This window comes from Tachypleus tridentatus, chromosome 8 (genome assembly GCF_004210375.1).
Source record: "Tachypleus tridentatus isolate NWPU-2018 chromosome 8, ASM421037v1, whole genome shotgun sequence".
NCBI classification, from domain to species: Eukaryota; Metazoa; Arthropoda; class Merostomata; order Xiphosura; family Limulidae; genus Tachypleus; species Tachypleus tridentatus.
Window position 1 is genome coordinate 36,440,636 of NC_134832.1, and position 14,895 is coordinate 36,455,530.

Below are 14,895 nucleotides of genomic sequence, written 5' to 3' on the forward strand. Positions count from 1 at the left end.
GCCTTGTTCCAGTGAGATAAAGATCAACTAGTGATAATGTGTTATCACTTTCTATTGGCTACAACACTAACACTGAACCAATTGAGAAAACACTAAGAAAGATAACTTTAGAATCATATAAATATCAAAACATCATTAAATATAAACCTAACTTCAAACATAAAAACACCTGAAGATAAACATTTATACCATGCCAATCCTGTGAGGAAGGTTATGTTGGTGAACCTGAAAGAAGTATTCACACCAGTTTCTGAATACAAAAAAAAGGTGGAATATGAAAACCTGAACAATGACATTTTTCTTCATATGAGGGATTTTGGTCATCAGATTGTATAAAATTCTTCATTTCCAATCGGTGGATAACTACAAAAAAGATTCATCAAAAGTTGCTTAATTAAAAGCCTGTCTAATTTTAACATCTAAGGTCTCTTTAACCTTAACTTTCTCTTTTCTTAAAGTTCCAAGATCAGAGGTCACATAGGTATTTGTTGACCATAAAACTGAAGAGGATCCAGAAATGTGTTAACTAGTTTCTCTGATATCAGACTTCTGACAGTTTTTTTTTCACAGATGCTATATATGATATTGTATTTCATTCTTACTGTGTAAGTTATTGTAATCATAATTTCCAAAGTTCAAAAGAAAGTTGGCTTTTGTTTTAATACAGAAGAAGATGACAGACGATACACTAGCACTAATGCTGTGCAAATGCTAAAGGCCTTACCTGCTAAGGGTGTTGCTCAACAAGTCACTGATGGGCCTATGAAAGATGTAATCTGTGAGCTTCTTAATGCTTTAGTTGTCAAACCTGAAGAAGGTAAGTGTAAATATACATTTAGTTTCATTAACCCTTTCTGAAAAGGCATCCTTTAGTGTACATGTCATGAGGTCTTTGTGACTTATATTGAAAATATAAGTAAACTACTTTTTGTTTGTTCTACCATTTACTATAGCCTCAAATTATAGCTAGTAATCCATATTTTGGTAGTATTTAAGTTTTAAGTTTTTCAGTGTATAAGGCAGTATTTAAAAACATCGTGAATATAGATGTGCTGGCGGGGGACATTGTACTAATCACTAAACATAGAAACCACAACATCTCACCTGTAGTGGCTAATTCTGAATGTCACGCATGTTTACTGTAAATCTAAGGTTTAAAGCTTCTGTATTTGTTTAAAAAAGATGAAAGATTTAATAATTGTCATTTACTTACTGTAGCAGTTTATTGTAAGATACACTTTTCCAAAAATTTAATGTTACATGTTTGTAAGTTTGTTTACAATGATTTTAGAGCCCTAAATGTTGCAGCTGTAGCTTGTAACCAAGGTAAATGAGTAATCATAAATGTTTTATTGGGCAATTATGTACATAGCTGAAGTGAAAACCTTGTATTTTGAGTAGCTTACATTTTGTACCAAAGAACATGAATATGAGGGTGACATTTGTTTTGCTAAATAAGACTTGATAGTCATAATTTTATCTCATTAAGGAATTAATAAAGATGCTTGGAACATTTTTCATGTTGTATAATATATAAAGTAATAAAAACTTGGTAATTTAAATAAGTAATTGAAGTATCTCGTGTTACAGCTGTGCTTTCGGAACACAGTGCTTTAATTATTTGTTTCTTTAAAATTTCCTACATGTATAATAAATCTCAACTAAACTGGAGTTCTGTTTGTATAAATAGACTAATAATACAATTTAATCCTTTCACTATGGGCATCGTTTTTGCACTTCACAGGGTTTTTACTGAGTTGCATTAAAAATTTAAATTACTTTCTTATCATGGTATACAAAAACTTTGCATCAAAATGAAGCTAAGGCAATATTTTGACAAAAACCCTGAATATTCCTTAGTATGAGAATTGTGACATGATCCTTAGGTATTTCCACTTTAATTTGTTTACCACTCTTTCATGAAGCTTGAAATTTAACATACCATCATCACTCAAAGGATATTTTTATAACCTTCAGATCTGTCTTGTCACATGAATTTGTCACATTTCAGGATTTCTTAATAGTTATCTCTTACATTTAATGTTATATTATTTATAACCAATAGAAAATCAAATATTTAAAACTACTTATGATAAACAAATGTAGTTTCATGTTACAATTTAAAGTCATTTCAGAAAGAAAAGGTGGTTATTTTGATTTTTATTTTGTTTTGGCAGTTATTAAGTTAGGCAAGTTTGAATCTTGTATAGTGTTAGGGTAGAGAAAATAACATAACATAGTTTTATTGAAAACATATTTGAAATGTATGTAGGAGGTTTGTGATTTATACAGATGAAGTTTGAGATTTTTCAGATGAGTGTTTTTAATCCAAACATAATTCACTTTACTCTGAGGTTATAGCAAAAGAGACTGTGTATGTTCACAAATAAATGTTTATTAAAAATACTTCATAAAAAGATCTTATTTCTTGTTTACAAAAGACTTGTGATGTTTCCCAAAAGCATACCATATGTTGTGAAGGTATACTTACTGTATTAAAAGTTATAGTATAAATATTTATCAGTTGCAAATGTGTATTTAGATTCAGTATTTTATACCAAGCCTGTTGCATAGGGTTAAGATTGTTTTGAAATTTATGGTTTAGCAAAGCTTTAAAATGTATTTTTTATCTAATTGGGTTTTTGAGAACATTTCAGCACATTTAATACTTCAGTTTGATGTTTGTAAGCATTATCTTGACAAGTTAAAACTTGTGCCAAGAAGCATTTTTCTTTAGACTTTGAAACAGAATTATTAAAAATGATGAGAAATAATTTTTACTGTTTTAATAAAAAGTGCATTTAAGAAAATTACTTATTTTATTCTTAAAGGGGACAAATATGTCAAAATAATGAAAAAATGTTCCTTTTTGTGAATAAAAGTGAAAGTAATTGGCCAAAATAGTAATAGTTAAACCATGATTTTAATACACTGTAGATACAGATAGATGGGAAAATCAATACCTGTTTAATATTTTATTTTAAAATGTTTCAGTCATACCTAATCTTTTTTCATTAAAATGTCATTTACTGCTTTTTCTCAAAGTAATGCACCTTGAAATCAGTTGTATACTCAATCATTTGTTTACTTGTTTTGGGTGTGCTGGAATGTTTAACACTCCTACGAAAAGTGGGGCCTAATAGGCCCCAGAGCAACTTGAAAGGTTATTAATATTAGGCTAATAATTTTGTATTTAAATGAAATTGCCATTTAAATCCATTAATGAATGGATTAACGAGATTCCCACTGTCCCTATCTTGCGAAACCACAGCCAGGGGAACGGGCTTGGAGAAATCAGGACTAGAAACATCTTTTCGTAGGAGTGTTAATAGAGTATGTGCTGTAATATGTGATATGTTGTATATATTTGATATATGCAAAAAAAAACAATTGGCAGTGTATACATTTGATTCTTTCTCCATTAAAAAAAAAACCATTTGGTAATTTTATTTTGTAAATTTTAGTAAATGGTAGCACCTTGAATGCTTTACCATATTTATAAACAAGAAACATAAAATTATTCGTTTTTGTGATGTTATGGAATATTGTGCATTCATTAGAAAACAATTTAAGGTTTGAGGTGTTTTCAAAATATTGTTTACAGTAACAGTTAATAATTATATATTAAATGTGATTTCTAGAAAAACAAACAAACAAATGACATATCACAACCAAGATCAGTGTTCCCATTTTGTGATACATGTTCCCCAAAACTAGTAGCATATCTGTTTTCAAAGTTTTGATGGAATAAGGTATTTTCAGTAAAAGTTTGGTTCAGATTTGCTTTAAAGGTCTGTATAATTATAAGTAATGTAAACTTGTACCTTAACATTTTTACAAAACTGTAAATCTGTAGTGAAAAATGTTTTTGCAAAACTTGTCTACTTCTGCAGACTAGTCCCAGAAAATGACTTGTCTTTGCCATGTCTATTTTTAAACAATTCACTGAAAAAAAGTTCATTTTCTTGTATCACTTTGGTAGGCTGTCCCACTACCACTACCCCTTTGCAAAGTAAAATAATTGATATGCTACTGACTGGAGGGTGCTTGTAGACTTTTTCTAGAATGTTTTTAAAACATTTAAAAGAAAAATATTACATCTCAAAAAAGATACCAGTGCATTCTACTAACCAGCGCTCTATTTGTTGACTCACCATCAACTTGTATTTCTTTCATTAGTATAAATTACCATTTAAATTTTTTAAACATATTACATGCATCAAGGGTACACCACTGGCTCAAATATCTGGCTGGGGTTACATGGTTCAATAAAAATTAGCAACCACTGATCTAGAAACTTGACATCAGTAGTAACCTTAATTTTTATGTTATTATTATTAAAACTTAGCCTAAAACTGTATGAATACTTATGTAAAAAATCTTTCTGAATTTCTTAAATGTATGCTAAGTACCATGTTCAATTTTACTTCATATATTTATAATTAAACAAAACTGGGAATGAAAAATAATGGAATTTTGGTTTGTAGAGGTCTATACTTGTATGTAGAATTAATTTGTGTGATCTTTGCTCATAAACAAAATTAAATGTTTGGGAATTGTTAGTATGTATGTACTTGTATAGAAATGTAATTTACAATGCTCAAGCATAGCTTGCTTTAGGTTCCTTGTAAAATCATTACAGATTTGTTTTTTATTGATGTTTTTAATTGAGTAATAAATTCATTTAGCATTGTTTTGGAAACTTCTCGCATTTTCTGAATGTTTTGTGTGTATAGCCTTGGTACTGCTTATGTAATTAATTGCATGAGTAACTTGGAAAACAATTAAAAACTTCTAAGTATCTTTAATGATTAAAACAATATAATGAACCTCTATTTTCAATTCATTGTCACTGTTGTTTAACCAATACTATGATTAAGATCTGCTGTAAATTTAAGTTAAAATACAATACCTTATATATTTAATGCGTGGCTTTGAATTCCTTATTGTATTGTTAAAACTTCATTTCTTATTCTATTGTGTAAAATAATAAGATTTAGTAATTGAATACCTACTTGCTGGGAGGAGAAAATTATTCAGTGATTTTTAAATAATAGAAAATAACCATATAATTATTGGTTTTCAAGTTTAACACATAGGCCAATATTTGTATAGATGCTAGTTAGTACATATACTCCTAGGTTTAAAGACTAAATTTTGATGAGATTTCAGGCACCCAAGAATTTTAGCCTGGTGTTTTGTGAATGTGTCATTCACTTTGGGATCAAATTGTACATTATAATTTAACTTTTCATATTACACATTACATCATTTTTAATTTAAAAATAAATTTTAAAAACAAGTATTAAACATCAACTTTTGTTTGTCAAGTGGTTTGTTGAATGCGGCATTGGTCCAGATTAGATGTTTATGTTGTCAAAATACAACATCTAGTTTTTTATGAATTTGGAACCCAAATTACAAATATTGAAAAGTTATAATATGAAATAAGAATGTCTTTTCTATGCTGAGATGCTGCTTGTGTACTGAATCAAACACAGTAGCCTTGCTCACTTTTGATTTTTGAAAATAGTCTCTTCTGTACACTTATACTTATGATGGGAGTAACCAATTGAAAACTAAATGTCCTCCAATTGGTTTTCTAAGCCATTTTCAAATATAATATATTTCTTTTGAGGCAAACCTTAGTGATGTTAAGTCTTTTAAGCTATTTGAAATTTTATATTTTGTAAACCCAAATACAAGTTAGTTATTAAAGTTGATAAATTATAATAGTTTTATGATAAGAGTAATTTATTATTTCTTGGTTGTTCAAAAAAAATTATTCACGTCCTACTCGTGAAATTTGATAGATATATTGTATATTTGTCACATATATTGTATCATATGAGAGTTCTTTTAAGTTAAATGTAGAATACAGTTGGAGAACAAGTGTAATATTTGTATTTTTTTCAGGAAAGATGTATAATGAATAACATTAAACCTATGTTGTAAGATATTAACAGTTATAACTTATTCCTGAAGATTTTTATGGACCATACAATTTCATAATTTTTTATTTATGTAGTTTTAATCTTTTATACCCATAAATTACTAAAAATATAGCTTGTGTGAGTTTATATATTGAATGGCATTAAAAACACAAGTAATAAAATAAGTTGTTTCATACAGGTTGAGCAATAATGGTGCAAACATACCTGGGTTTTAACCATGAATATTCTCTGAAAATTCAGTAGATCAGATCATTTTCATCAGCGTGATCATGTGTCAGTATTTAAACCTGTCAAAACTTACCCATTCCTTGCTATTGTACATATTGTATGGAAAAACTTTTGTGTGCAGTACGCACTGTTCCTTCAGTCTATAAATTGCTGGATTTTAAAAGTTTTTAATTTCATCACAAAGAAAAATGCCATGGCTGGCACAAGAAATAGATTAGGTGATCAGAATACTAATGACACGGATGACACCAACCAGGGTCGTGGCACACTTTGGGGTTCACCTTTATGCACGACAATGCACATATGCACACAGAAAGGATGTGTACAAATTGTTTGAATGAGAACAGTGCAGCACTTCTGGTTGAGTGGAGCATCATCCCCCAAGAGACAGATTTAGCAATCTGGTGATATCTATGCCACCCAGGATCTGGGCTCTTCTGGCAGCAAATGGAGGACATACCCTTTATTAGTGTTCTGAAAGTTGAAATCCTGTTTGTGTGCAGTTTCTAATCAAATATAAATATTGTGTAGTGCAAAGAATACAAAAGTAGTAAAAGAAAATGTTTAGGGCTCAAGTTTGAACTACAGTCTTTCGGTGTTTGTCTTTATTATTAGTTACCTTGACATTGTATATTTGGGGTTTCCCAGGTGCTGGAAATCAAACGGAAACATCTACTGAGCAAACATCCCAGAGAAGTGAACCACAGGGATTGGTTCGTGATAACAGTGCTAATGATTTATTACAGCAAGATGATGATGAAGCTGGGGTGAGTAATTGGAAAATTTTTAAGTCAGTTCAAATGCCTGACAATCTTAAAATTAATAAATATATATTTTCTGAATTATCATTAATTAGTTTAGGATTAAGTGTTTTTCTGTGATTTTCAACTTTTAATTTTACCTTAGTTATCCATGCTGCTGAATTATATGAGGAGATTTAAATACTGTTTATTGATTCTTGTGATTGTTATTTATACTATACAGTAAGCCGTTTTGTTAGGGAAGGTAAAACTAACCAAAACTAGTGGTTTTATATCAAGATACAGTTGTGGTTAGTTGCTGGACTTATTTATCAATGAGTATATTCTCATTTTAAATACTTGGCGATATCTCCTCCTGCAACTTGTGTGTGTGTTTTTGTTTTGTTTTTCAGCTGGCTGCATTAGATACCATTGACACCAGTGATTCAAATACTACAGGAAAAGACAACAAGCAAGCAAAGGATCAGAAAGCAGAGGAGCTTGCTAAGAAAACTAGGCCTTTGTTACCTAAGTCAGCCATCTGTAGACTTTTAGCTGAACTAATCAGATCATATGGAGGTTGTGCCAAGTTAGTTGTAGAACACGCATATTCTGCTGCTCAGACGGAGCTCATTCTTGAAGTAAGATATACTTTTCTCGTGTTTTTCTGAATGTATTTGTTTGACTTTGATACTGTTGTATCTAAGAATTAACTGCGTAGGAATTATTTCAGAAGAGATAAGAATATTTTGAAGAAATGTATTTAATGTATAACAATGTTGAGTGTAAATTAGGTTGCTATGTTTTTTCCTTGTAGTTCTTCCATTCTTGTAGATGAAATTTTAATTGATAAAGATCATATTTGCATAAATACCTTTTAAAAGCAAGTTGAAAATTATAAAAGTTTTGATGGTATATGTATTTACATAAAAATGAAGTTTATTTATTATGCTCAAACAACTTTCTTTGTGTTTTGTTTACAAATTAGTTTTTTTATTAATTTAATATTTATTAAGCATTGTTCTGGAAACTTTTTCAGAGCTGCACAGCCTTAGCTTTTATCCTAGACAACCTATTACCCCAATGTCAAACAGCAGGAGATAAAGACACTCCAGCTTTAGCCAGAGTTCTTATTGCAGCACTAGCTTCTTGTAATCACACTCCTGAAGCTCAAACTGCACTGGTTAATGAGGTGAGTGAGTAAACAAAAAGATTCATTGCATGTGTTTCTGTGATATGCATGCTCATTTATTACATATATCAGCTTAAAAGTTTGGGGTAAAGTGACATAATATTGTTAGTATTAAGGCTGAGTCACAAGCTAAGAAAATCTGAACCCACCTGTCACATCCCATTTTCACAAATTGCAAATTATTTTTCCTGCCATTTTATACTTTCTTGTGTATAACCAATAGAAAGCCAAATTGTAATCTATCAAATGATGTATTATATTACATTGTTTTTTCTACAGAGAATTGATTGTCTTGCTTCCAGTGTCAAAACTATTCCCATAACAAGTACATTGATGAGCTTAGCTGAATTTTTAAAGAATCCTATTCCATAGTGAGAAAGCCAGAAAAGTTTTGATAGTTATAAGACATTGTTTGCTTTGTGCACACTGTTATTCTGTGTCTTAGGTGCATTGTTTAATTCAGTAAAAATTTATTGTAATAGTATTAATAGTATGAGGGGGGGGGAATTTATCGACAGCCAACAACAACAAAAATGAGAAACTCTGAAATATATCTCTTGTGTGTATCAGTCATTATTACAAAAGTAATTAGAAACTTGGGTTAGATAAGGTAAGGTAATGAAACATAATAATAAAAATTCTGTATGGGGTATTCTTGTGAAAAGCTTGTGCAATATACAGTTTGAAATACACTTGGTGTGTGGTGTACAACTTCTGTGACACGATTTAATTATATAGGATTCAATGTGCACTAAAGTAAAATTTAAGTAGAAACAGATGTATGCTGTTACGAGCTGTAAACAATTTAGAATAAACAGTTGCTTCTTATTACAGTTTGCAGTTATTCTAGAAGGAAATTGTTATGGAATGAAACATTAGATTTATTTCATTTTTGTTTATAATAGTATGAGGTCCATCAAATTATAAAATGTATATAGAGTTAGGTTAGATGAAAAAACTGATAAAATATAAAGTTTTACTGAGAAAAACGTTTACTTATTTAGGAAGTTTTAAAGATTGACAATATCCAGATGAAGAAAAGTATTTTTAATTTTAATGTGATAACCACTATTTACTCAGAACAGGCAACTAATGGAAATATTTTTAGTGAAAGTACTTCAGTAAAAATTCTGTTTTTTCTTTGTGTACATAATACTCTTAATGCTAACTGAAGGCTGGTGAAATTTTGTGAAGATGCAGAAAACATTAGCATTTGTAGAAGGAAACTAATAAAGGTCAGTTTAGCTTTAGGGACTTGGCCCATTTGACTAAGTACATAGCAATAGTGTTAGTTTCATTTGAAATAAAGGAAGTAGTACTTGGATATTATAAAACTTTGAATTATAATGACTTCATATATTCACAGAACAAGTTTTAATAGAAATATTTAATAAGTGTGTGTGTGTGTGCATGCAAAGTACATAATTTGTACTGAAAGCTAACAAAATTTTATGAAGATGTACAACAAATTAAGTTAGTCTGGAAACTGATGGTTAATTTGTGGCTATGACCTTGGCCAATTCAACTAAGCTTGTGACAGTAGAGTTAAGCATTTAAAGGTTTGTAATTTTACTTATTGCAACATCACAAATTAAAATCATGTATTTTATTGATGTAGTGTATTTTAAAGTTTATTAGATAAATTTTAATCATTCATTGAATGTCTGGCATCAAGCAAGACCTTTTGCTGTGACTTGTAATTTGTATATTTGTATAGGTGAAAGCTGCTCTTCATCGAGCATTAGCTTTAACAGAATCTGCAGATAAACATGCTAGGATTCAAGCTTTAACAGGTCTGATTGGAACAATGATAGAATCATGTCCATCTTCCTCTTCTTCCCAAAGTCAGATGAACTCTTCTACTTTCAGACAACAACAGAACAGGTGGGAGAAAATACAATATATTTCTTACAGATGAAGATTACACTTTAATTGCAGAAAATAATGCTAATGCTGGATAAAGACTTTTCTGGAAAGCTTTAAATTATGGTTTATGAGAATAATATTTTGAAATCCAATAAATGATTATATTTGGTTATACTTGCAATTAAGGCTATATGTGACTTTGAGAATTTGAACATTATTTATTTTTACACAGAAAATTTAAAGTTTAAAAGAATGTGAACCTTTTTTAAAGCATGAACAACATGGTAAGAATTCTGTTGAAGCGTGGTTTAGTGACAGATCTGGCTAGAATCCCCCACAGTCTTGACTTATCCAGTCCTCATATGGCTACTACAGTAAACTCTGCTCTAAAGCCATTAGAAACACTCTCCAGAATTGTGAATCTTCCAACTAACAGCCAGAGTGGGAAAGGATCAAACCGCACCAAAACCTCAGCAGCTGTATCAGGAATGCAAGAAGATCTTGCTGCTGAAGCTATGGAAGAAGATACTGGCATTACACAGAATGAAGAAGGTACTATTTTCAGTTTGCACTAAAAACAGAAATTCTTCATCTTTTGAATGACTAGTAATCTTGAAGTAAGTAGAAAAAATTTCAAGCATAAAACTTTTAGCAAATTGACCATTAAGCAAGTAACATTTTTTAATTAACTACTAATGAAAACATCTAGTAAATTTGAACATTTAAAGTATCTGAATACTTGTACGTTTAAGAATGAGTTAGTGTGTATTTAGAACTAATATGAAGTTGTTTCACGTGTGAACCATCTGTGGCATTCCATACTAAATATTAAAACTAAAATACAAAGATCTAACATATGTATATGTTCTGATTACAGTAGAACTTCATTTATAAATTATTTTATTTTTACACATGTCAAACAAGGTTCATTCTTATGAGTTATTACTACTAAATTTTAATATGGCAAATAACAAAATACCATTTGGTGATGTTTATAATGCACATTCTTGCTTCAAAATTTGATTATAGTAACTTTATTGTAATCTCATCTCATTATTGAATGAAAAGAAAGTTTTGAAATTTCTGATCACCCTTAGTTTCATTTAGCAAAATTTGTTATGTTATACACTTTTCTCCAATTCAATTTTAGGTGTCTGTTTACAAAATTGCTTTATTTCCATTGTTGTGTAACCATTGTTTTAATTTCTCTTCACACGTATCCTTTCACTGCATGACACAAAGTTTGTGTTTTGCATTCAAACTTGTATTGAACTATTTTTGGTTTATCTTATATCAATTAATATATTGTAAAATATTAATAAACTATGTTTTAATAATGTACAATTTTTAAGTTCTTAATTCTATATGGTAATTTTTTTAAATCCTGAATTTCTCTTAGTGTGTGTGACATTTTCTCTAGGTATCTCTATCTTATCCACCACTGCTCCAATAACTACAAAATTCAACATAATGTACTGTAAAATCATCATTGCTTAGGAAAAAACATAATTTTTATAGCCTTCAATTTAGATTGATTACACACCAATCTCTCACATTCTCTGAAAATTTGTTAATAGTTCTCTCATGGTTAATTATATATTACCTATAATCAGTAGAAAGTCTAGGTTTTCATCTATCAGATGACATTATGTAGTGATTTCTGAACAGACAATTCTTAGTTTCAGTGTTATTACAGGTTTCCATTAGAAAGATAACTAGCTTGAACAAATTTGTAACGTCTTTTGTCACATTGTTAGAATGCCTAAAGGATTGTGACTGTTAAGGGAAATTGTCTACTTTTTTGCATGCTATTAATTTGTTCTTTAATGCGATATTTTAATGAAATGAAATTTATTGAATTATTACTATTTGTATTATAAAAGGGGTGTCACTGACTATCAACAGCAAGGAAAATATCTGTAAAATACATTGTTTATCATGTTTATTCTTTATTTATTTTTATAAAAACTAAAATGTAGAAATAGGGATCTTTTTAGGTTGGTGAAGATTAGATTAGGTAAGAAGTAATATAATGTCTTACAAGGCACAGAAGACATTTTAATGAAAGGTTTTCTTTTGTAAGAATCATTGAAAAGAATTTTTAAACTTTTTATAGTTGAATTTTGGCCTTAAATTTTCAGGGTCTGCAGTAAGAAACACTGAAACAAGTACTTCTGAGGCAACTAATGCTTATGGTGAAGTTACAGTAGATGATAGTGCAGATAATACTGATAGTGAAGGTAATATTTGAATAATTTTTCAGCAATTTGTGTATTTATCTAACTTTGTTTCAGCCTAGTTATTTAAATACATTCTTATCAACAAAGTTTGAAAGAAAATTCTTCTAGAATATTAAGGAGAATAAAGCTACAGATGTATAAAGTTCTAAGCTAGCTTGATATAATAAAGTAGTTTCAATAAGCTTATCAGTTATATTACGTAAAACTTTGAAAGTGGCTGTACAAGTTTACTGATATAATGCAGGAACTGCCATGTTAATTCAATGATTTGTGTAATTAGTTGATTGATCCATTATATGCATACATCATTTACATTGATTGTCATCTAAAAATAATTGAAGGTACAAGGTATTCAGAAAGTCACTATGCACTTACATAATTATTAACAGACATGTTTCAATAAATAATACAGGAGGTAAATATGAATGACAGTTATAAACAATGTTGAAAGTGACCCCCGTTGGCATCAATACAGGCCTGGATCCTTCTCATTTTGTTTCTAAACACCTATCAGTTGCTGGCTTGAAATAGACTGAATAAAATACGATTACAAAACTGCACAGTGACTTTCCGAACACCCTGTATAATTAGATAAAATATCATAAAAGTAAGTGATTTAAATGTTTACTGTTTGTGATTATTGCCATTATGGTTTCTCATTGAAATTTTCAATTAATTCCTTATTGTTTGGTGTAATCAAATAGTGTCATGACTAAGAGAAATAATCAACTAATCAATAACAGCGTTTCCTGTTATTACTATTTTTAATTATTCCAACTGTTGAAGTGTAATGGGAATAATTGATGGATTAAACTTAATCAATAGATTAGGCAAATGATTAAAAAAATATAAAACTCCACAGATTTTATATCTAATGGCTTGCATTACTTATGTACATGTTGACCTTGTGTTTGTCAATTTTTGATTAATGTGAAGTACTTGAGATGATACAGCATAAAATGTACATGCAAAGTTTTACAGTTTTTTGTGAAAAGGGTCAGCTGAAGTAAAGAATTACTACTTGAGAATGTACGTGTTAAATGTTGTTATTCATGTGGGAATATTTACATAATTATAACATTTTGGTTTATCCTTCAGTTTTTTCATTGGGTATTCTTTTAATGTTTTGAAATACTAATACACCACATTTAATTTTGTTCATTAAAAATGGGCTGCTGTTTATTGTCTAATTATTTCAGAAGTACATGTATTTTTATTCTGTGCAAAAACATATTGAAAAGAAAGTAAAATAACAATCCCTAGATCTTTTGGGAATATTCTTGTTACTTCAATTATTGTAGATTTTGAGAGATCAGTTTTAAAATATTATGCAATATAGTGATAGTTTTTCAGTATCATTTAAGAAATTTAATTTACATTTTACATCTTTTGTAGCTCCTGATGTAGGAGCAACATTAGAAGAAGCTCCTGTCACTGCTAGCTTCAGCCAGGAAATTATTGTAAGTTATATTTTTTCATATGAATCTAATTAATCATAACAGCAAATTGTATAACTTGCATAAGAGGTATCCAGAGCTTGAGGATTGTTAAAAAAAAACTTTATTTTCATATTTTGACAAAACCAATAAATTATAATAGATTAGTGACATTGATAACCCCAGCCACATTTATAGATTCCTTTTGTTATTGAACATTATTTTAAGTTCAAATTTTTCATAACCACAAGGTTTGAAATTTTTTGTATTTTGATTTCCTGTTATATTCCATAGGCAAAAAGCAACCCCTGAAATGAGAAATTTTATTTTGCCACTTTTTCTGAATATTTATAAAGTAATTTTTACTTGTTTGCTTTTTTTTTGTTTCAGTTTTTAAGATTTTGAAGCTTTTAACATTACCCACTGTACTTTTTTTTTAAAACTGGACTTGTTAATGTTTATTCCTTAAAAGAATTATACATAAAGAAGTAGCTAGTTTGACTTTAAAATTTATAATTTTGTTGGTTTCTACCAGCAGGTGTCAGATGCTTAAATAGTAGCCATACCCACAAAAAATTGAATAAAAAAATTTTTAATTAGTTTTATAGTCTATCTCCAAGTGCATAATGTTTTCTAAATCATCTTTTATATGAAAAGGTTGATAATTGTGATTTCAAAATTTTAGTTTTTGCTCTTGACTGAAATGGTAAATTTTATTACTCAGTACATGAATTAGTAATCAGTTTCTTCATAAATGTGATTCCTTACAGAATATTTAAGCGCTTGTGTATTTTATCGTTTTCAAGATGTGTAAGATAGCAAAAACCTATCTTTATCCCAAATTTAAATGTTTAAAAAGTGTTTAATTTAGTAATTTTCTTCATAAACTGATATAAATGGCAAATAATCTCACGTGGTTGGGCTCATTTTATGAAATGTTTAATTCGAAATTTCAAAATTGTCTTAGCATACAATATTTTTAATATTTTTAGCAAAATGCTAAATTGAACATGCATAAAAAATGTTACAAGAAGGATTAATATTCCACATATAATAATATCAATTGATATCTATTTCTTTTCACCTCTATATATGAAATTATGGAAGAACTTCATTAGAATAATGGAGTGGGCTATTACAAGTTCTTAAGAACTTCATTAGAATAATGGAGTGGGCTATTACAAGTTCTTATAGCATTAGAGATTAAGACATAAATTTTTTCCATGGTTCATTGAATTG

General features: G+C 29.2%; 1 protein-coding gene across 1 annotated transcript in view; it reads left to right on the plus strand.

The window, feature by feature from the left end:
* HUWE1 (HECT, UBA and WWE domain containing E3 ubiquitin protein ligase 1) overlaps positions 1–14,895 on the plus strand; it is a 195,617-nt gene that overhangs the window by 106,791 nt on the left and 73,931 nt on the right. Inside the window, 8 exon segments of the mRNA XM_076448258.1 lie at positions 668–817; positions 6,831–6,949; positions 7,336–7,563; positions 7,962–8,114; positions 9,832–9,998; positions 10,252–10,532; positions 12,122–12,220; positions 13,616–13,680. Coding sequence (XP_076304373.1) covers positions 668–817; positions 6,831–6,949; positions 7,336–7,563; positions 7,962–8,114; positions 9,832–9,998; positions 10,252–10,532; positions 12,122–12,220; positions 13,616–13,680 — 1,262 coding nt within the window.